Source organism: Oryzias latipes, chromosome 2, assembly GCF_053564925.1.
Source record: "Oryzias latipes strain Hd-rR chromosome 2, Olatipes_Hd-rR_3.1".
NCBI classification, from domain to species: Eukaryota; Metazoa; Chordata; class Actinopteri; order Beloniformes; family Adrianichthyidae; genus Oryzias; species Oryzias latipes.
In genome coordinates, this window is record NC_136238.1 from 12,561,396 (window position 1) to 12,582,754 (window position 21,359).

The 21,359-nt window shown below is 39.8% G+C and overlaps 2 protein-coding genes across 2 annotated transcripts; one reads left to right on the top strand and one right to left on the bottom strand.

The window, feature by feature from the left end:
* Positions 1 to 1,323: 1,323 nt before the first annotated feature.
* LOC101163627 (calsequestrin-2) lies at positions 1,324 to 12,823 on the bottom strand. Its single transcript, XM_023963574.2, has 11 exons — positions 12,449 to 12,823; positions 11,375 to 11,459; positions 6,377 to 6,477; positions 4,640 to 4,748; positions 4,032 to 4,105; positions 3,519 to 3,649; positions 3,414 to 3,459; positions 3,278 to 3,332; positions 3,100 to 3,200; positions 2,917 to 2,991; positions 1,324 to 2,009 (listed from the first exon to the last, which is right to left on the bottom strand). The coding sequence occupies exons 1-11, from the start codon at positions 12,689 to 12,691 to the stop codon at positions 1,806 to 1,808; spliced, it is 1,224 nt and encodes a 407-aa protein (XP_023819342.1). The 5' UTR covers positions 12,692 to 12,823; the 3' UTR covers positions 1,324 to 1,805.
* A 3,312-nt stretch (positions 12,824 to 16,135) lies between these two features.
* Positions 16,136 to 20,546, top strand: poglut1 (protein O-glucosyltransferase 1). Its single transcript, XM_004066560.4, has 11 exons — positions 16,136 to 16,304; positions 17,456 to 17,546; positions 17,629 to 17,772; positions 17,857 to 17,992; positions 18,068 to 18,189; positions 18,274 to 18,333; positions 19,293 to 19,392; positions 19,468 to 19,526; positions 19,599 to 19,766; positions 19,846 to 19,902; positions 20,070 to 20,546. The coding sequence occupies exons 1-11, from the start codon at positions 16,235 to 16,237 to the stop codon at positions 20,224 to 20,226; spliced, it is 1,164 nt and encodes a 387-aa protein (XP_004066608.1). The 5' UTR covers positions 16,136 to 16,234; the 3' UTR covers positions 20,227 to 20,546.
* Positions 20,547 to 21,359: the final 813 nt, after the last annotated feature.

Genomic DNA, 21,359 nt, shown 5'->3' on the forward strand with positions numbered 1-21,359 from the left:
TTTGCCATTTCTCCTCCCCTATAGTTTTCTCAACCACTCTTGACGAATTAAAAAAAGACTTTTTCACATCCATGTAGCTTTTCACTCGTCATCCATTAGGAAGTCACCTACAATCTTGGATTTTTCCTCTTTAGGATCAGCAGGACTTTATAAGCTGTGATTATTTAGTTGCTGTTCAGTTCAGTCACTGCAGACAAACATCAGTCTGTGCGTCTCCAGTTTTTCTTCCTCTTGTTTTTTCTGAAGCCAGCCCGCTGTTGAGTTTATCAGCTCCTCCATATGTAGCACCTTCCTGGCCCGGCTGGGGGCTAGCTAACGCTCTCATCTGTCGCCTTGCATTAGGTGTCCTGCCCCGCCGAGTGACATGCCCAGGCTGAATATCGGCTCCTGTTTTTTGGTGGGGGGGGCCTTATTTTGGTGGCATTTTGTTGTCATGGAGCTCAGCTGTAATTGGCTCGCCGTCAGCCTGTCAGAGCCGCGCAGCCGGCCGGGGCTTGTGGGTAAATGAATGTCAGCGGCGCAGGACCAAAAAAAAAAACCCAACAACCTCATCGCTCCCTGAGCCTGGGGAGCGAGGCGGCTTGTCGGAACTCATCTGTCCTCCGCTTAACGTATGTAACACCCCCCCCCATTCCCCACTTCCTAAAGAGGAAGAGGATGGATTGGGAGGAAAATGAGGAGCATTTGCATCTAAATGGAGTGTTTTCTCCCCCGTTTCTGCGTCTCCAGTTTGTCTGTGATGACTTGGCTTTGAGCTGAAGATCAGCACTAATACATCTGGCCTCCTGTCTGTTCTGTGCCGCCTTACATTCCTCCCTGCAGTCAGCGTTTATGAAGGATCCCAGCAACCCCCCCCCCTTAGGTCCCGCAGAACATTTGCACCATGACTCTGCCGTCTTTTCGTTTTCTTCCTCCGCCTCAGGTCCGGTTGTAAACACATCCAAAGCCGACGCGGTGATGCTGACGCCCCGTCGACCCGCAGCATCACAGCCGACTCCAGGGGAGCAATGATTCTCACACGGCCTTGGAATTATTTATTCATGTTCAGCGGCTCCGTGTTTGCTGTTTTACGGCCGGTCTCACCCCAGTTGACCCCCCCCCCCCCCCCCCCCCCCCCCCCCCCCTCAATGTCCAAGACTCGGCTTCCATTAGCAGGCAAAACATTTCTGAATTATTTACTAGGGTTTGAATAATTCAAGGGGAAAGCGCTCATGACAGGGGAACAAATCTCCCGCTTTGGTAAGAACTAATTATGCAGATCTTCTGCGACTTTTCTCACACTTTGATTGTTTTAATTATTAATGTTTACCAAAGCCTTGAGCATTTAGTTTTAATGTATACAGGTTTATTTATCCTTTATGACAAGTTAGAATAATGATTTTCCAAAGTGAATTCAACATTTCAGCCTCTTGGGGGCATCAGAAGGCTTCAGTAAATCTTTCAGTTTCATCGTAAATAACACCTTTAACACTTTCATTGTATTCTGCGTCCTAAATGACTGTTTTTTTTTCTTCTGTAAAACTGAACTTATTAAGGTTTAAACTTTCATGTCCATGTCTGTCTGAAAAGTGTAGGAAGTGTGTAGTGAATGTTTTTACAGCCTAAAGACATCTATAATCCTAATCTATGGATTTCACTAATAAATCCCGGGATAAACGGGGAACTCTGTGATTTCCCAAAATCCTCTCTTTAAAAAAAAAAAAATCTTAATTTCCTTAAAAAACTACCAACTGTATCAACTACTTTCTTAAAAGATGCTACATTTTCAACACAAAAAGATTTGGAAAGGGATCCGGTTTCCGCCTTCATTCGTCGTCTTCCTCGTCCGGGTCTTGATCCCCCTCCTCTTCATCTTCTGGAACCAAGTGGTCGTTGTCGTGGTCGTCTGCAAACTCGTCGTCGTCCTCTGTGTTTACTCGCCCGGAGAGAACGTCCTCGATCCAGTCCTCCAGCTCCTCCGCCGTGGGCAGGTCCTCGTCGTCGGACATGTCCAGCCAAACGCTGTCGGCCTAAAAGGCAACACCAACAAGTCAGTTACTTGTTCCTTTTGGAGAGCGCTCTGATCCTACAAGCCTTAAGCCCTGGTCACAACTGCCCTTAAGTAGAGCGTGAATGTTACTCTACAGCAGGAGGGGCCAAACTTTGTGACTCGTGGGGCATGAAGGGTTCTAAAACCTGTCAGAAGGGCCGCACCAGGGGCAGGGAGGTAAAGTGTTTGGTAGCCCAACTCACAAGAGAAAGAAGGAAAAAAAAGACAAATATTTAAAGTTGATGTAAAACAGAACATCTTGGAGGTCTTTGATTTAAAACTGGAGCTTTTGTTCTCATTTTGGTGCTTATTCCGTCGTTTGGTTGAACGCTGCTCTCATGGGGGGTTGGAGTGATCGGAAAAAGGCTACAACAAAAACTAGACTACGACACAAAAAAAGTTTGACTCGGAAAACAAAAAACCTCCAAAAAAACAAAAACAAACTCTTCCAACACGACATGAACGCAAACTAAGTTTCTGCACCCAAATAAAGGGCCATTTATTTATTTGTAGAGCCCCATCTATGGGGAGACACCAGAATTACATGGGAAATAAAACATTATTATCATTAAGGATTATCTATATAATTGACTCCATCTTGACAGGCCAAATTAAAGAGATTAACGGGCCGCAGTGTGCCCACCCCTGCTCCACATGCACACACACGAACACACACATACACGTCATGTGTGCAACATTTGTACTTACCTTACTAACGACCGGAGTGTGGCGCAAGGGTACCGTACAACATCAGCATCATCCCTACATCATAAGTGCGCGCACGATACATTTGCATCACACACACAACAATCCTACGTTTCATTTTCAGCGAGCTTCAAGAGAACAGAAAAACACACCTGGGTTCGTGTGACCAAAGCTTTACTTACATCAGTGACGTTGACGACACCAATTTGGGGTCTGAACAGATCCAACTTGAAGGTCTTTTCCCAGTAAGTGGTCAACTAAAGGACGTACCAAGTTGGCTTATCAGTTATTCAAGACCATGAGTGGGTTTCTGAAGAGCAAGAAATGTATGTAGAAATATTTTAAAAAAAAAGGTGAGGCAGAACCAGGGGGAAGTCATCAGGGTCGATCCAAACAATGCTAAGCTCGGGGTTGTTGGTGTTGTCCCGGGCCACATCTTTCAGGATCTCCAGGAACTCGTAGCCATCTGAAGACAAAAGAGAGGGGTTGTGTCGCATAAAGAGCCAAGCTTCCCCCAAAGAGCAACAAATGTGGCTTTGGGACCTGGATCCTCTTCCTCTGCAAAAGCAACAATATGGATTCCGTCCATGTCATCCTCCTGTGGATGATTTACAGAGAAGATTCAGCATAAATGAGACTGTAGTCGTACCAAAATGCATTCTCCGTCCGCTCTACTCACCCAGGTTTCAAACATGTTCTCCGCCCGGAGCTTCCTCAGAGTCGCCCTGCAAGAATCAACCGTCAACAAAGTCCTCATTTCAACAGGACGTATTATTCAATCCACCTTCTGTGTTGGGTGACAAATTCAACGATGTCCATCTCTGACAGAGGCCTGCCGGGCAGGACAGCTGGCTCCTCCATGAACGGCTCGTAAAAGTTAACCGCATTCATCTTCAAGGAGAGATGTTTGGCTACCTAAAGGAAGAAACATTGGAGAAAGCTGTCATGAATTCACTTTTTGGTTAAAAAGGTGTAATGTATCAGTTAGCTTTATCATGAAGCAACTCTTAGCATGGAAACAAAAAAACTGGTAAAATGTTATAGTTTCTATTTATACAACGTTACATTTAAAAAAAATATATTTTTTAGTTAATTTTCTAAATGTTTTTTGTAATATTACCACTCCCTTAACTTTTCAGTAAATAAAAAAACAAACAAAGGTTGATAAACATTTTTCTATATCTATTTTTTACTTTTTTTCTAAACTTCTTACGTATTCTTTACGTTAGAAGTTTTGCTTAAATTGAGATAAAAACAGAGTTTCGTGAAGATGAATCAAACTGTTGTTTGGACTTACAGATTTATCAAACGTCGCAAAGAATTTGATGTAAGGTTGAAACCGCTCAGACGCCTCCTGAAAAGCTTTATAGTCTGAAATTCAAAAGAGAAATCCGCAACGAGGGGAAAAGAAATGCCAAAAATTCAAGTTTAGCATTCTGGTCATCCCTTTCTAGAAACGTGATGTGGAAGGTGAGCAGTAAAAGTAATTCTCTTCCTGATTTTAGACGGCTCCCTGTAAATCAGGTGTGTCTTAATGCACTTTTACACACTTGTAACATGCCCCTGCCTTAACAAGGTCACAACCGCGGAGCAACCTTTCAGTGAACAGATGTGGGCTTCATGATGAAAATTCCAGCCGCTGTCATGTCAGAGCAGATAGCATCTTGGATTATCTCCCCCTTTCTTGTGTGAAAAAAACTATAATTGCGGTTTGACCTATTAGATGGAGAACTGGAGGCTATTTAAAGCCTCTCCTGAGACGGAGTGAAAGTGTCTGGAGTCTGGTTTGTCCCTAACTGGGCTCCATCATTGGGCTCTGTTCACCTGTGGGGTTTATTTGCATTTGGGGAACACAGCAGTGCATTGCAGGCGTATCGGATCGTGTGCGAGAGTGTAAAAACTGACAGGAATCCTCTCCTTTGAAGTAACCAATGAGGCGGATGTCTTCCTCCATTCTCTCGAACGCTCGCAGCTCCATCGCACTGTTGATGATCTCTACTGGGTCCTCCAGCACCTAGAGGATGTTAGGAGAAAGTTAGCTGGTTTCTAAACTTTCATCGTGTTTATTGAAATTTTTTTGTAAGTTTTTTTTACTGAATTAATTATTTGAGTAGTTATTTTAAATACAATCTGATGATTTTGATCAACATTTGAGATTTACTGCACAGTATGCAGTGATTTTGATCCAGAATGTCATTCATTTAAAAAAAAATGCTATAAATAATAATTTCTAGTTTATTACATTAAATGTGCCTAAAAACAATTATTAACAAAACAGTTTTTAAAAATAAAAGCTTTCCTTAATTTCTTTATTATTTTTTTCATTTTAATCCAATTTCCTGATGAAAAAACACTTCCTGTCCACTATAGAGGCACTTGCTTAGCGTATAATGTCTCCAGACAGCAATAAAGGTATGAACAAAGAAACAAAATGTCAGTTTGAATCAAAGTTATATAACTTTAATCTGCTAAACTGAATGTTTTAGTTTATAACTAGGGTGCCAAAATGTTACAGATTAAACTCATCACTCTGTATTGCAGGTATACGATGGAATTTAAGGGCCACGAAAGAAAAAAGAAAATTACGAGATTTTAAGTCGTAGATTTACAAGAAAAAAAACTCGTAAATTTACGAGAAAAAAACCTGTAATTTTACGAGATTAAAGTGGAGGTGAGCATACAGAGCAGCTAGTGAACGCCGCACAGCAGCAGAGCAGAGCGACTAAACTTAGTTGAACAGGTGAGCTGAATGTTTATTGATAACGTTCCAAATGTTTGGAAGCTCATTTGTTTGATTTCTGATTTATTAATGTTTTATTCATTGATGGTTGGTTTGCAGGATCTCTGCAGCCGTTGATGAAGACGTCGGTATCCCTGCAGCTGTCCACTTCAATCCTTTCTTCCTCCACCAAAGACAAGATCTCTATGTTTGTGTGACGCTTCTGAGGAGGAGTAGCACTTTTTTGGCATTTTCAACGTCCTAATGCTAATATAACTGATTATCTTTATTCCTCTTTATTGTTTTATGCTGAAACGGGATGTTTCATCTGGAGGAGGGGGCGTATGTAACACTGTTTACTTCCATTGGTGTTCGGATGACAGGTTCTTGACGTAAAGGGACAAATGAACTTCAGGTTATGTGAATGAAAAGGAGAATAAAGGCTGCAGCGGTTCTCTACACCCAAACGTGTCTCTGAGCTCCTTATTTTACAGATGAAACTCCGCTTTACCAACACCGAACCCCGGAAAGCCTGCTCCACTGAAAATAATCTGGTTTTGAGTCGCTAAAAGGTTCCGAATCTCTTTGTTTTTTTTAAACCCATCCGGTAATAAAGCTTCACAAAAGGCTCCACATTTCATCTTCAGGCAAGGCTCTAATAAACAGAAAACTTTGGTGTTTTTTCCTCTTTAATCTATGACTTGTTCTCGTAAATTTACGGGAAAAAAATATATGACTTAAAAGTCGTGATTTAAAAAAAAATGTTTTTTTTTGTAAACTGGCCCTAAAACTCCGTCGTACAGGTGAGATTGCAGTAATCCACACATCCCTGCTTTAAAATAAGCACAAAATATCCCTTTAATCTGAACTCCAGGGGTTCTAGTGAAGCTGCAGCTCTTTAAAGCAAAAAAACCCCAACTCACATCCAACAGAAACTCCACCAAAGTGTCTGCTGAGAGCTCCCCGTCAAACTCAATGACACGGTCGTCCTTGAAGACGTACAAGCTGCCCACCTCCTCCAAACCTGGTTTACAAAGCAGATCGATTGTTTGTGACAAGGAGGGGCTTCAGCATTGAGAGGGTCTTGTGGCGACTTCTGCTGAAAGATTTCACACATTTATTGGTTTAAGAAACGAAGCCAGTCAGAGACGTCTGATGGTTAAAGCAGCTGCTCATTTAGAGAGAGGGTGGACAAAAATAGGCTTGAAACCTTCAAAACGATGTTGTGCTGGTATGAACTAAAGTGCAACTTGACATTTATATTCTTACAAGTGAGGCATTCCACATATACATATGTATGTATATGTATGTATATGTGGTGGGGATTTCAACGCAATTCTTGATTTAAAACTCGATACAACAAGTATAAAAAGAAGCAATAGAAAAGCAACTAAAATGCTCAATACCACGCTTGGGGAGATTGGGATGGTAGATGTTTGGAGAGGGCTTCACCCGACAGATAGAGACTACACATATTACTCAGCACCTCACTCTGTACATTCCAGAATAGATTATTTTTTTATTGGGAAAGAAAATTATTACAGAGTTGATGAATGCAGAATTGGAGTAGCGGATGTGTCAGATCACAGCGCAATTTATTTAACTCTAAATCTTGAAAGTAAATTGAAAAGCACAGTCTGGAGACTAAATGTAGGACTTCTTAATAATCAGTCAATAGTTGATCAAGTCAAACAAGAAATTAAGACATTTAAGGATGAAAATGATAACGGCCTCGTGAACCCATTAATACTGTGGGATTCATTGAAAGCAGTGATGAGAGGGAACCTGATTGCCAAGGCAACACATCTAAAGAAGAAAAGATTGGAAACATACAATAAATTATTGCATGATTTAAAAGTCCAAGAAAACGAATTTAAATTAAATAAAAATAATGAATCACAAAAGGAAATCAAAAAATTGCAACTACAAATTGAAAAACATTTAGATTTTGAAATTGAAAAGAAAGCCCGATACATGAAGCAGACACATTATGAACTTGGCCCAAAATACACTAGATTGTTAGCTAGAAAGCTACGCAAGCAGCAAGTAGATTCTGCAATCCCAAATATCAAAGACCCACTCTCTCAAGAAATTCATTCGGATCCACAAAAAATAGAAAACACCTTTTACTGTTATTATAGCAGTTTGTACTCACAAGAGGGCGCCACTGACAGGGGAGCAATTAAAAGTTTTTTAGACAAACTAGATCTACCTTGTATAGGACAAATCCAAAATAAAATAATAACAAAGGAAATAACACAACAAGAAGTTGAAAAGGCAATAGGTAGATTTAAAACAAATAAAGCTCCAGGTAGTGATGGATTCCCCATAGAGTGGTACAGAAAATTTAAACTGGAACTAATGCCACTTTTACTAAGAGCCCTAAATTATACCCACAAAGAAGGTAGGACTCCACCTTCATGGAAAGACGCAATAATCACTTTAATCCCCAAGGAAAATAAAGATAGACAGAATTGCACTAATTATAGACCAATATCAATGCTAAACGTGGATTATAAAATCTATACATCAATCTTAACTAAAAGATTTGAAACATTTATTGCTGAGTTAATTGATGAAGACCAAACTGGTTTTGTGAGAGGCAGACAAACCCAGGATAACATTAGAAGAAGCCTGCATGTAATTCACACCATAACTAAAAACAAAATAAAAGCAGCTCTAATTAGCCTTGATGCAGAAAAGGCTTTTGATAGGGTGAACTGGGATTTCCTCTACCAAACCCTAGAGAAATTTGGATTCACACAGAACTCAATTAAATGTATAAAAGCCATCTATGACAAGCCTACAGCTAGAATAAAAATAAACGGCTCCCTCACAGACCGATTCGAGTTAAAAAGAGGAACGAGGCAGGGCTGCGGCATCAGTCCGACTCTTTTTGCTCTATATATTGAGCCACTGGCCCAGGCCATCCGGCAGTGCGAGGAACTAGAAGGAATTAAAATTGACGGCAGAGAACAAAAAATTGGATTATTTGCAGACGATGTGTTACTGTTCTTAAAGAACATAAACACTTCCATGCCTAAACTAATGACACTCCTGAAAGAATTTAACTCTCTTGCGGGATATAAATTAAATATTTCTAAAACTCAAACCCTGCTTTTCAACCACTCCCCATCAGAAAAAACTGCATCTAGCTACAATATTAAGTGGGACAATAAAAGAATTAAGTACCTTGGAGTCTTTTTACCCAAAAATTTGTCACTCCTATACGAAGAAAATTATAATACAGTTAACTTAAACATCAATCTGGATATTAAGAGGTGGTCAACTTACCCTTTCGATTTAACAGATAGGATAAATGTGGTGAAAATGAACATCTTACCAAGGCTACTCTTCCTATTCCAGTCACTTCCAATAGAAATACCTTCCAAGCAGTTCATAGAATGGGACAGGATGATATCCAGATTTATATGGGAAGGGAAAAAACCCAGGATTAGATATGTAACATTACAATTGCCTAAAGATAAAGGGGGAATGTCTCTCCCCAATCTGAAATTATATTTTTTTGCAGCACAGATACGCTACATTTGCTGTTGGTGTGACTCTGAATACTATTCCAGGTGGAAAGAGATTGAGATAGGTGTATCAGGACACCCGATTCAGACCCTTTTAGGAGAGGAGGACTTACCAAACAACATTACTACATTATTAAATCCAATAACAACATATACTATGGAACTTTGGCAAAAGGTAGTACGGCAATTAAGGCTGAAAAAGGAAAAGAAAATACTTAAATGGATTTATCTTGACAAAGACTTCAAACCAGCAAAAGACGATTCCACATTTAATCAGTGGAGAACAAAGGGGGTTACAGCCTTTGCCACAATCACAAACAAAAATAAGATGAGGGACTTCCAGGACTTAAAGGTGGAATTTGGACTCACCAACCATGATTTTTTTCGATACCTCCAGGTGAGGGAATATTTTAACAAAGCAATTAGATCAGAAGAGGGGAGTGAACAAAACCCAGTCTTAGAGGTAGTAATTGGAGCGTACCAGCATAAAACATCCAAAATGATCTCTAAACTGTACCACAGCCTCATTTCATGTCAGAAAAACACAACTTTATATGTTAAAGAAAAGTGGGAAAAAGAAATGTCCATCACTATTTCAGAGAAAGAATGGTATTCAACATGTGCATCAACTCAGTCCTCTACCACATCAATGAAATGGAGGGAATTTAATTGGAAAAACCTCATGCGTTTCTTTATTACACCTTCAATTAAAAGTAAACTATCAGCAAATCCACAGATGTGTTGGAGACAGTGTGGTGCAGTAAAGGCAAATCATTCTCATATCTTCTGGAACTGTTCGCAAATAGGACCATTTTGGCATTCCATTCATCATTTCTTAACAAACGCTTTGCGCTACACAATCCCCTTCAAGCAGATAGTATTACATCTGGGCAACATTTCTGAAACAGTCATTTCTCAAGATCAGTATTTGATGAAAATATTCCTGATTGCAGCAAGGAAAGCAATAACTAGAAGATGGCTTAAGCCAGAACCACCAACCATTACAGACTGGACTGAAATAGTGGAGGAGATTTATATTATGGAAAAGATGACTTTTGCTTTAAGATTGAGAGAAAGACATTTTAAGGAAAAATGGGACAAATGGACTGTATATAAAAACTCACAGGCCAATGTATAACGTGTTTACATTTCTGGAATGGTGGCTGACGTGTTCAATTTTCTTTTTTTATTTTCTTGTCTTTTTTATCTATTTATTTTTAGTTATTATCATTCTTTTTCTTTCGTTTTCTTCTCTTTGTAAGATTCAATTCGTTTGATGTCATGTTCAAGTGTCTTATATCTTGTTAACAAAAAAGAAAAATAAACTTAAGTTATAAAAAAAAAAACAAGTGAGGCATTCCAACATTATTAACTCCACTTTTCCTTTTTCTACTTGATAGGCACCCTTATATCATTGTCTTTGACTTTTTTTACACCATCTGCATTAACACTGTAGCAAACTGCATCAAGGTTCACTTGCAAATAAAAAAATGTGATATTTGACTATTCAAAAACAAGAAACTATGGTTGAATAACTTTAATGAAATCCAAAGAAAGGTCTACGTAAATTTGCATTTATGCGTGTTTTGCGCTTCTGTTTCAAACTATCACGTTCAGGCGTCACTATGCAAGTCTTTAAGTCTGTTTTCAGGCTCTACAAACAAAACACACTGACATTGAACACACGTTGCAGGTTAAAAAAGCTGAACTTTGACCAATCAGGGTCTTGGATTTGGCAGTTAGCTTAGACTTTTCAATTCAGTTGGTAATTGCGGGTTTGTACTCGGCAGGAATTCTATGACACAAAGTCTTTCATATATCGAAATAGAGCTGTGAAAGAAAAAGCCTGGAGCAAGACTAAGAAGATTTACACCGCTTCAACATTTTGCACCAAGCCTCGACCAACTGTGAGTGCATGCACTCGTATTGGGTGGTGAAAGTTCAGTGTGAACACCGTATGTTAAAAGCATGTTCAAAAATCCCAGTTTAGCATGTTCTTGAAACCGCGTCACATGTGTACGTGACATGAGATTTGAGCCCCACATTCTGTTGCTAATTTTGACCCAGAAATACCTGCAGTTCCTCAAGTGGCCACTGGTGGCTGGTTTCAGAAAAAGCAGCTTTTTTTTTTTTTTTTTACTTGTGTTGGAAAGTTTGACTTTAAAGCAAATAAAGGTATATAGAGCCTGGTTACAGAAAGTTTCCAATTCTTTTTGTTTTATTTTCTATTCATGTTAGGATAATAAGGAATGGGCTGTTTTTGTTCTTTTTTTTAACGCTGTGGAGTATACAACCGACCCACTTCAGGTTTTATTTTCTCTAGACAGAATCCTTCAGGAGACTAGTTCAGATTATGCCTCCACTGTTTTAGTTCACAGTACATACCGAGCTTTTTCGCGACTTTGGCGTCCTTCTGGGAGTCCACCATTCCAAACGCGATGTCTTTGTTCTCCAGGACTTGAGCTGTAAGCTAGGCGGTTAAACAAACCATTCAACAACAGAGTGACCTTATGAAATCCTTTTAGACAAAACAGGACAAACATTGCATTCACATTGGATATGTAAAGGTATAATTTTTTTGGATGGAAAATACGTTTTTTTGCTTCTGAAAAGAAATATAAAGTTAAATAGTTGCTAAAAGAGATTTGGGTCAAAGTTGTTCTGGTAACCTTTTTTTCCCCCCAACAATACACTGTAATGCTTTTGATAAATGAAACATTTTTGATGCAAAAGGTGAACACACTTCCATCTCACAATAAAGATGTTTTTTTTTATATTCAGATAGTAAATGGTTTTGGGAACAGGCTATAATTACCAGAATGACCTAGAAACTGTCTCTCTGGGTGCGTTTGAGTCACAAAGGAATGCATGGAGCGGGAATGAAACCGCGCACTTCCGAGCTCGCGCAGGTGAAACGGCATCAGAGTCAATCAAACTGACACCAGACAGCAGTTCTTCAGCTTCCAGTTAAGCAAACACGTCAAGGAGACAGACAGACAGGAGGAGGAACGAGGATGCTCGCCGTCGAGGGATCGTTTACCGCGCGGTGATCATTCTTCCGACAGAACCCTCCCCGCGGGGATTTCAGTTCCACTCCAGCGGGATATTGTTAATTCTCGTGTAATCGAACCCATCAAAGTCTCGTGTGTCAGAACGCAACCGCGTTTGCTCTAATCGGCGCTGACGTCTTCTTGGCAGGTCTCAGGTAATTGCATACCTGAAGACGTCGGCTGTAAATGTCACCCGGGAGGTTTGAGGAAAATAAAGACGAGCGATGATGATAAGATGGGGAAAGTTCTGCTGCCTCCTCAGTTCATACTAGAAGAATAATCTATCAAACCTAGTTGTTGGGGGGAAAAAGCTCCTAACATCTCAAACTTGACATTTATCTTTTACATTCTGACCTTAAGAAGGTTCATTTTTTGGGGGGGGTCCCCCCTCCACTTCCCTTCTCCTCACCTCCAGCACCAGCTCCGTCATCTGGAACCGCTTCTGCAGGCCTTTGTTGGCCGGCATGGGTTCGTGGTAGAACAGACACAGCAGGTCGTACCGCTTCAGAGCCTTCTTGTAGTTGCGCTCGCTGATGTCCAGCACCCTGTCCTTGCCGTCAAAGTTGGGAAACTCCAGGCCTTCCTCGGCCCCGCCAGGCAGAACCAGACGGAGGCTCAGGGCGGACAGAAGAGAGAGCCAGATTTGCTGCATTGCTGCTCAGCTGTGAAGGAGTCTGCCAGCCTGATATTTGAGTCAAAAGTCCAAACTCTGGGAGATGCACACCAAAGTGAAACGAGTCCTCCTGTCTGACCTCAGTTTTAGAAGTAATAAAACAATCTCTCTGACGTCTTTCTTCCTCTTCTCCATCTCTCTCTCTCTCTTTCCACGTTTTTCTGCTCTCAAATCCCAGGTGGTTCTCTTTCCTTCTTTTAATCTCTCCATCTATTAAAGGGAACATGGGCAAAAAAAAAACTGGAAATCAATCTTTTACGGGTCTAAATAATAGTCTAAATTTAAACCCTGAATGTTTGTTTAGGACTGATGAGCTTTCAAAATGGGTCTACTTAATGAATTGTACACATGATAGGGCAAAGTGCTGTACATTCACAACTCGGATCTTAGAATTTATCCTATTTTGGCTCTTCTTTAGCTTACTGCTGTCTGGGTCGATAATGAAACAAAGCTAATCTGGTGAAAATGGGGTTTTTAACATGTTCTTGTGGAGTTTTTCCCATTTTTAGAGACTTGTATAAAGAAAATTAAGCTCACACCAAAGGTCTTGCCCTCAACTCGAGAACTCCTGCCGCTCTGCAGAAAGTATGTCCTAGAAAACGACAGTTTGTTTAAAAAAACAGCATAATCATAATTAAAAGACGGATTCTAAAATAGATCATGACTGGAGTAGGACTTTAGGTGGAGTGTGGTTCCTTCAGCTGCAGTCAGAACAGATCTCCACTGCTCCACTTTTCACCAGCCGTCAGTCATAAAGTGATTTCCTTTTTTCTTTTTTTTTTTCCAGAATTTTGTATGAATACTACCAGGCCAATCCAAATTTAGACCACTTGCCCCAGTTTATTTTTCAATGCATAACAGAAAACTCTATTGTGGCAAATAAGAAGTTAAAGCATAAAAAAAATTAATTCAATTCATAAAAGTAGAAGCTATCAACAATGCAGCGGCTGGATAGCTCAGTTGGTTGGGTGTGGGACTGGCACACAGGACAAATTGGGTTTGCTTTGCAGGACTTACAATGAGCCTAATCCAGTGTGGGTCCTTAGGCCAAGACCCTTGGCGTTGCTGCCTATCAGGGTCTCCCAGTGCCTTGAAGATTGTGGTTGTGTTAGGAAGAGCATCCCGTGTAAAAAAAGATTCTGCCAAATCACCCGTGCAAATCAGTGAAAGCTGATTTGATGTGGCGACCCCCTGACAGGATATGCCGAAAGGTAAACAACAACAAGCTATGAACAACTTTTAATAGACAGTTCCCCCATAGTGTAACCCATCGTGTTCTCTTTGGAGGCATGTAAACGTGGAAAGAATAACTTTGTGTTGAACAATTTGTAATTCAGCAATCAGATTCTTTATCAATCATATTTTCCTCTATTTTCAAAGCGTTCCCAGTGGTCTTTTTTAATTATGATCATGCTGTTTTAGGCGATATATGTGGAGTGCAGCAGAAGCAGGAGTTCATTAGAAATTTGCCTCCGAGTTGTGGGCGGGGCTGTAAGCCTCCCTGTGTTTACACTGTCTTCCAATGAGTTATATCGCTAGAGGAGACATCACGTGGTTCCCTCACGGGAGGAGAGCACCGCCATCTTGGTGAGGTCAAGTCACTGCTGCAGTGCATGCATGTGAACACATTTTTGCAAAATGCCACTTCATTGTGCGAGTTTCAACCGCCAAAATCCGAGAAATTAATCCACGAAGGAAAAAGGCATAACATTTCACAGGAAAGTACTAAAACTTCTTCTTTTAATGCTGCAGGGGCTTCATTAATAGAACACATGTTGACATGCATGATGCTGCAGGGCTATTATCAACATGCTGCATGATGTACGTATAATTTGCTGTCGACATAAATGTACACTTTATTTTGTTACCTCTATACAGTATACTAGGACTAGGCTGTTATAGTAATATAGATTTATACATTTCTGACTCAGTGACTGAACTTTTCTTGCAGGTTTCCAATGGATTCAGACTTAAGGAAAAAGTGGATCTTAGCTATCACAAGAGCTAACCCAGATGGATCACTGTGGTACCAACTAGTAATACAGTTTGGCTATGTTCAAAATATTTTGTGGAAACAGATTTTGATAAGACTGGCCAGACTGTTGGCTTGAAACCCGCCACCATACCATCTGTGTTACACCAAATTGATCACTCACATGAATCAGTAAATCTATTGTTTTTCTTTGGGTAAACCTATTGTTAACTTTTTGACTTTTTGTTGACTTATTAACAAAAAGTATATATATTATTATTGAATTTTTATTTGTTTATTGCTATTTATTATTTTTATTGACTTATTATTGATTAATTATTATTGACTAATTATTTACTTTTGTTATTGTTATTTTTTATTGGCTTATTGATTTATTATTATCTATATTATTATTATTATTATTATTGACTTATTGTTGGGCTTTTCTAAATAATTTAAATTACATGTCAAAGAGGTCTAAAACTTCTAAATGTTTAGAAATTATTATTAAAAAGTATTTGTAATAATTTTTTTTATTTGTAAGGAGTCCTGCAACTATGCATTTTTTATTAAAGTTTGAGCCTCTAAGGCTAACAAATGATGTTTGTGTGTATATATATATATATATATATATATTACATAAAAGCTACTTAAATGCCACTAAAGGCTATATAGAGAGCATTGTCATGTGGGCGCCGACGACCTCACCATGATGGCGTCGTTCTCCGCCAGCGGTGGCCAGGCTTCCCAAGCGGGCATGTCTCCTCTAGCGATATAACCCATTGCTCTCTCTCGCGCTAGCTTACAGCCCATTACAACTCAACCTAACATTACAGGTGCAGCCATAAAGTTTGGAGCCAACTCAAACGAGAAAAATAAAGACGGGAATAGATCTATTTGTCCGCAAGTTTATGCGACAACGTGGATGCGAAGTGGTGAGGCTTTGGCCCGGCCGTTTCACTCACTGCATCACAAAAGAGAGCTTTTTTCAACTGGATATTTTCATCTGCTCCAGATTCATCTCGATTTAATTTAAGAAAGAAATACTCAGATATGCTGTTTTAATTTTAAATTATTTTATTTTTATCCTCCATCGTGGGAAAAGAACATGTTAAAAACACCATTTTTGTTGGAGTGGCTCTTTAAATGAACAAAATATGATTAACCAAACAATTAAGTAATTATTTATTTAGAGAGTTTATCATTTTATGAACTGGTTTGCTTTAGAAATCAAACACACTACACAAAAAACTAGATTTAGTGCCAAAAAAGTAGATTTTACAAGGATGTTTTCTACTTTTTTATTATTAGAAATAGATGTATATCAAAAATTACATGTGTTCTCAATAAACTTTAAAATGTATATAATTATTTTACATGAATACATTTATTTGCGACTTTCTTCGACATTTTACGGCAAGAATTTCTTCTTTTTTGCGCCCACCGCCGCAGAAACGGTGGTCAGACAGAAGCAACAGAGCGCAGATCAGATCTATGCTTTTGTTTTCATTTATTTTTCTCTCCAGTCAAAGCTAATCAACGAGCAAGCGATGGAGTGCCGGTGTTTGTGGGTCTTTCATCTTCTGCTGATTTATGGCTTAAATTTAGGCGGTGCATCAGGTAATAACGTTTTTTTTTGTGTCTTTAAACCTACTTTTGAAAACAAGTTCTGATTGATTGAAAACACGACCTTTCGCTGCACGTCTTAAAGAAACTTAATGCTAAATGGCTAAAATGCTGGGGGGCTAAGCCGAGCTGAGCTGAGGCTGAGTGCTAACTTTTATGGAGGCTGGGATTGATTTTATGAATGAACATAGTGAAATTGTAACTACACGAGTGTGTTTATTCAGTGAACCAGACCTGCTTTGCCGACAGGAGTTTAGCACAAATCAGTGTAATCCCAACCATTTCACTTCTAAAGTTGGTTACAACGAGACAAAAAAAAGTTTATCTAAGATTTACTAGTATTTTATTATTTGCCTGTTTTATTGTAAAAGGTCAGTTTAAGCTCTTATTTTGAAGCTTTTTGATGAAGCCGGAATGTTCGTCTGCAGGGGCGTGTTTGGTCATTTTGCAGCTCGGGGCGACGCAAGTCCCCCCTGAAAAAAAAACGTTACATTTTTGTTAGTAGTTTTCTACCAAATGTAGCTTAAAAAAAGATGTTTTACTTTTTATTAATTGGGCCATTTTGTTAAAAAAAAAACTTTTTACAAATAACTAGTTTGAAATAAATTACTCGGTTTAGCCGTTAAGGGGCTTGCTTTAAGCTCGTCCCTATTTACTTTATTGAAAAATAATCTAATTTGTACAACGAAAGCAAACGTTCCAACTTTGGCTCCATTATGATGAATGCTATGAAATTTTGAAATAAACAAGATTTTTATTTAACGTTTAAGGATTAAAGTCGTATGTATAAGTGGTCATGACCTTTGAGCAACGTAAAAGTAAAGGATCATGTGACAACAGGTTTCTCCCATTTCTTATTAATATAGTTTACAAACTAAAGGAAGACCATTTAAAGTTGAAAGAACATGAAAAAAATCACAACTTTTGGATGATTAACTTTGCTAATAGCCTTTTAGCTAACTGAGTATCCTAGATGATGCTAAAAGGCTTAATGGTTAATTTTTATTGTAAAAATATGGTCTTTTGATCGATTCTGTTCAGTTTTTTTTGTTTGTTTTTTTGCTCAGCCATTGCAAAATTTGTTGCAAAAAGAAAAATAGGTGTAAAAACAACAACACAAATTTACGTCTGAACGTCTTCTTCAGCCCAAAAGTGGAAGAAAACCCGCGATCGTGTTTCTGCAGCGGTCGGGAGCTACGTCTCGTGTAGCTCTGTCAACTGCAGCTGTCATCTGAGGTGAGTTTTTTTTTTTTTTTCTTTCCGGTCTGCCTGCAGATCCAACATTTTCACAAAACTAACCAGCAGCTCTTGATTTCAGCGTTCTCCAACAGGACTTGCAGCCTTTCAGAGGTGGGATCTCAGAAAGCCTCATGGCTTCCACGGTTCAGCGAGGCATGGGCACCCACTACCAGATCATCCAACACAAGCTGTACAGAGAGCAGAACTGCATGTTCCCTGCAAGGTGCACCCACAGGAACCCGCTTTGCCTTTGATCTGGACGCCAAACGTCAGCACATGCTGATTGGTTCGTCTGGTTTTTTTTTAGGTGCAGCGGCGTGGAGCATTTCATCCTGGAGGTGATTGACCGTCTGCCGGACCTGGAGATGGTGGTAAACGTGAGGGATTACCCTCAGGTGCCGAACTGGATGAGCCCCGCCCTGCCGGTCCTCTCTTTCAGTAAGGTCAGGATCATGACGGGGGGCTTCTTCATGCCTCTAAACCTCTTTTGATAACCCGCGTTTGCTCGGACTGAACAGACTGCCGAGTACCAGGACATCATGTATCCCGCTTGGACGTTTTGGGAAGGTGGCCCCGCTGTGTGGCCCATATACCCCACCGGACTGGGGAGGTGGGACCTGATGAGGACGGATCTTAAAAAGTAAGATGGAGCGGCAGTGCGGACATCCTGGTAGCTGCGAATGTTATTTAAACGTTTGTGAAATTTCTCTTCTTGTGTCGACAGGTCTGCAGCTCAATGGCCCTGGAAAAAAAAGGAGCCCAAAGGATTCTTCAGAGGCTCCAGGTGGGTCAAGCTAACGGGTCATTTGGGACTTTTTACAAATCAAATCCGGTCCACTTTTCACATGTTTTCTGGGAAAAAACAGATTCAAGAAAAAGTTAATTAAACAAATTAAACAAAAAACTACAATAGAGTTTACCTACGTTGGTAAAATGTTGTTTTTTGCAGAAAGAACTTTTTTTTTATTAAAAGAAAAGCGGTTTTACTACCAAACTAAAGTTGCCTTGAAATAATAAATCCTTTAAAAAAATTAAAATGTATTTGATAAAATCTTAAACTAATTGAAATTATAATATTTTTTATGGCGATACCCAACCTTATCAAACACAACAGATTAATAAAACTTTGTTTTTCTATGTTAATACAACACAAAATATTTTTCTGAGGTTGCTGTTGCCTCATTTGGCCACTAGATTTCCTCGTTCTGTTTTAGAAAGAAAACTACAGCTGTGTCCAAATTCCCTAATAAAACTTATTTTACTATATAGCATTTTTTTCCGGGGTTATTGAATCTACAATTCCAAAATCCAGTGCCCTGAAAATTTCCCAGAAGTCTCTGCGAAAAACCAGTGTGCAATGATGCTCATAGACAGAAATGCATTGCATTGTTACGATTTATCATTTGGAAAAGAAAACATTACATTGATTAAAAAAAAAAATCCCAGGTTTTCATCATCAGAGCATCACATGTTCATTAATAGTTTTTGTAAAATGTTTTTTTTTATTAGGTTTTACTGGGTGATGTCATTTGAAACAATATTTTTTAGAAAAACAACAACAAAAAAGGTTTTTGTAGGGGCTAGTGAGATAATACAGATACAGTTTTCCGAGGTGGCGTCTCGGAAAATCGTGCTAGTTTTAGCAGGTTTTGCCCAAGAAATCCTTGTTTTTTTTTAACCTGTATAAAACATTTAGTCTTTCCAGAGTTCTGGATGACCTCACTAAGAACCTTTGTGTTGTAGAACCAGCTCGGAGCGCGATCCGCTCATCCTCCTGTCCAGAGAGGATCCAGAGCTGGTGGATGCAGAGTACACCAAGAACCAGGCCTGGAAGTCAGAGAAGGTCTGCTGGAGGGGGGCTGGAAGTCAGAAATAATTGGCACAGGGGTGGGATTTGATTGTTGTTTGTCTTTGACAGGATACACTGGGAAGACCTCCAGCTGCAGAGATCCCCCTGTTGGATCACTGCAAATACAAGTAAGCTGCACGCCCGACATCCAATCCCCCGCAGCTCTGGTGCATCCAACCACCTATGAACTTCTCCGACAGATATTTGTTCAACTTTCGCGGCGTGGCGGCCAGCTTCCGCCTCAAACACCTCTTCCTCTGCGGCTCCCTGGTCTTCCACGTCGGGGAAGAGTGGCAGGAGTTCTTCTACCCTCAGCTCAAGCCGTGGGTCCACTACATCCCAGTCAAGCAGGATCTGTCAGACGTTCGGTACGAGAAGCTCCGAAAGATTTTATTTTATTTTTTACCTTTTCGTCGGATTCTTAATAATATTTTTTTTTACTTTCAGAGGACTTTTACAGTTCGTCAAAGAGAACGATGATGTGGCACAAGAAATCGCAGAGAGGTAACCCTTCACTGTTTGTCTGAGTTTTCAAAGCCTCCACACAACTAAAAAAGACGTTTGCAGCAGACGCAGCGACTACAGATGTTTGAGTTCTGATCACTTCCTGATGGTATTGTGGTTTCACCATTATTATTATTATTATTTTTTATTCTCCTCATCGTCCTCAGAGGTCAGGAGTTCATCCTCCAGCACCTCCGCATGGAAGACGTCTCTTGTTACTGGGAGCAACTGCTGACCAACTTCAGCCACCTTCTTACCTACAGACCCAGCAGAAGGAAAAACTACAGTCAGATCGTCCACAAATCGCGGAAAACTGAGCTGTGAGGAAGAAACTCAGACGAACCGGGGGCAGCTTAGGCGGGAGACGGATGAATGTAACCGCCACTGTTTTTATTTCCCAAAACTCTATGTTCAGGATCTTTTTCGTTAGTTTTGTTTAGTTTTTTTTAAATAACTGTATTCGTTGATGAAACTTTGTTTGTCTGATTATCTTTGACTTTTTTTCCCTGCAGTTCCTTTGTCTGTAAACCTCTTTTTTTGTTTTTAAAGCTTAAATTCTCATCCCATATGTTTTTCCTAATTATCAAACCAGTAGAACTTGATTTATTTTGGTTTTACACTTAATAAAGAAACGTTTAAATGAATCATATTTTCTATATACCGTACTTTCACGGCTATATGGAACACTTAAGTCTTAGATTTTGTTCAGAGCGCCCTATGGAGCGGCCCTAATGTCTTGTTGCGTGACTCTGATAATGAGGACGTAGGAGAGGACAGCATGAGAACCGGAAGAAGGGAAGTGAGGACGTGAAAGAAGACCCCCCCCCCCCCCCCCGAATAGTACAAAGGTGCAGGTACCCTGAAAATACTGCAAAGAGACACGATTATGAAGTGCAGTTGAAACTGCGAGCTATCAGCTACGCGGAGCATCATGGGAATTCAAGATGAATGAATCCATGGAGGAAGCTGATAAACTCTGACAAGTCAAGAAGAAGCAGCTGAGTTTCTGCGGAAACAAGGATTACCACAAAAACATGCTAATCCACGTTACATCTGCAGGTTTTTTTAATTCTAACAAAGTCCGCCGTATTTTAGATGCAAATTTCGGCCAATCGGATCAACCAGAAAGGTTACCGCCCCCTGAACACTGTGCGCAGGAGCGCCGCTCAGTCGATGCGGGGTCGCTCGGTCAGCATTGCGCTTGCGCGGTTGTGAGGTTTGCTAAAGTATGGAAGCATTTGTGTAGCATCATTAAAAATAAAAGTCAAAACCATAAACGCTTTTTTCATTTTCCGAATGAAGCTGCATTTTTTTTTCACTCGCTCAGTTATCTTTGTGCTTCATGGCAGCCATGTATGTAGCCATTAAACATCATACATGAGTTTAAAAAAACATCATTGAGCTTTTAGTTTATAACAAGCCATTTATCCTTCTTAAACGGTCAAAAGACGTTACCG

Excerpts from the sequence above, each read along its gene's own strand:
- LOC101163627 (XM_023963574.2), bottom strand. The coding sequence starts at position 12,691 with ATGCAGCAAATCTGGCTCTCTCTTCTGTCCGCCCTGAGCCTCCGTCTG. Across the intron at positions 3,201-3,277 it reads TGCAGAGGAAGAGGATCCAG|ATGGCTACGAGTTCCTGGAG; the intron begins GTCCCAAAGCCA and ends TTTTGTCTTCAG. Across the intron at positions 2,992-3,099 it reads ACCCTGATGACTTCCCCCTG|TTGACCACTTACTGGGAAAA; the intron begins GTTCTGCCTCAC and ends TACGTCCTTTAG.
- poglut1 (XM_004066560.4), top strand. The coding sequence starts at position 16,235 with ATGGAGTGCCGGTGTTTGTGGGTCTTTCATCTTCTGCTGATTTATGGC. Across the intron at positions 17,993-18,067 it reads CGGTCCTCTCTTTCAGTAAG|ACTGCCGAGTACCAGGACAT; the intron begins GTCAGGATCATG and ends CGGACTGAACAG. Across the intron at positions 19,903-20,069 it reads GCACAAGAAATCGCAGAGAG|AGGTCAGGAGTTCATCCTCC; the intron begins GTAACCCTTCAC and ends CATCGTCCTCAG.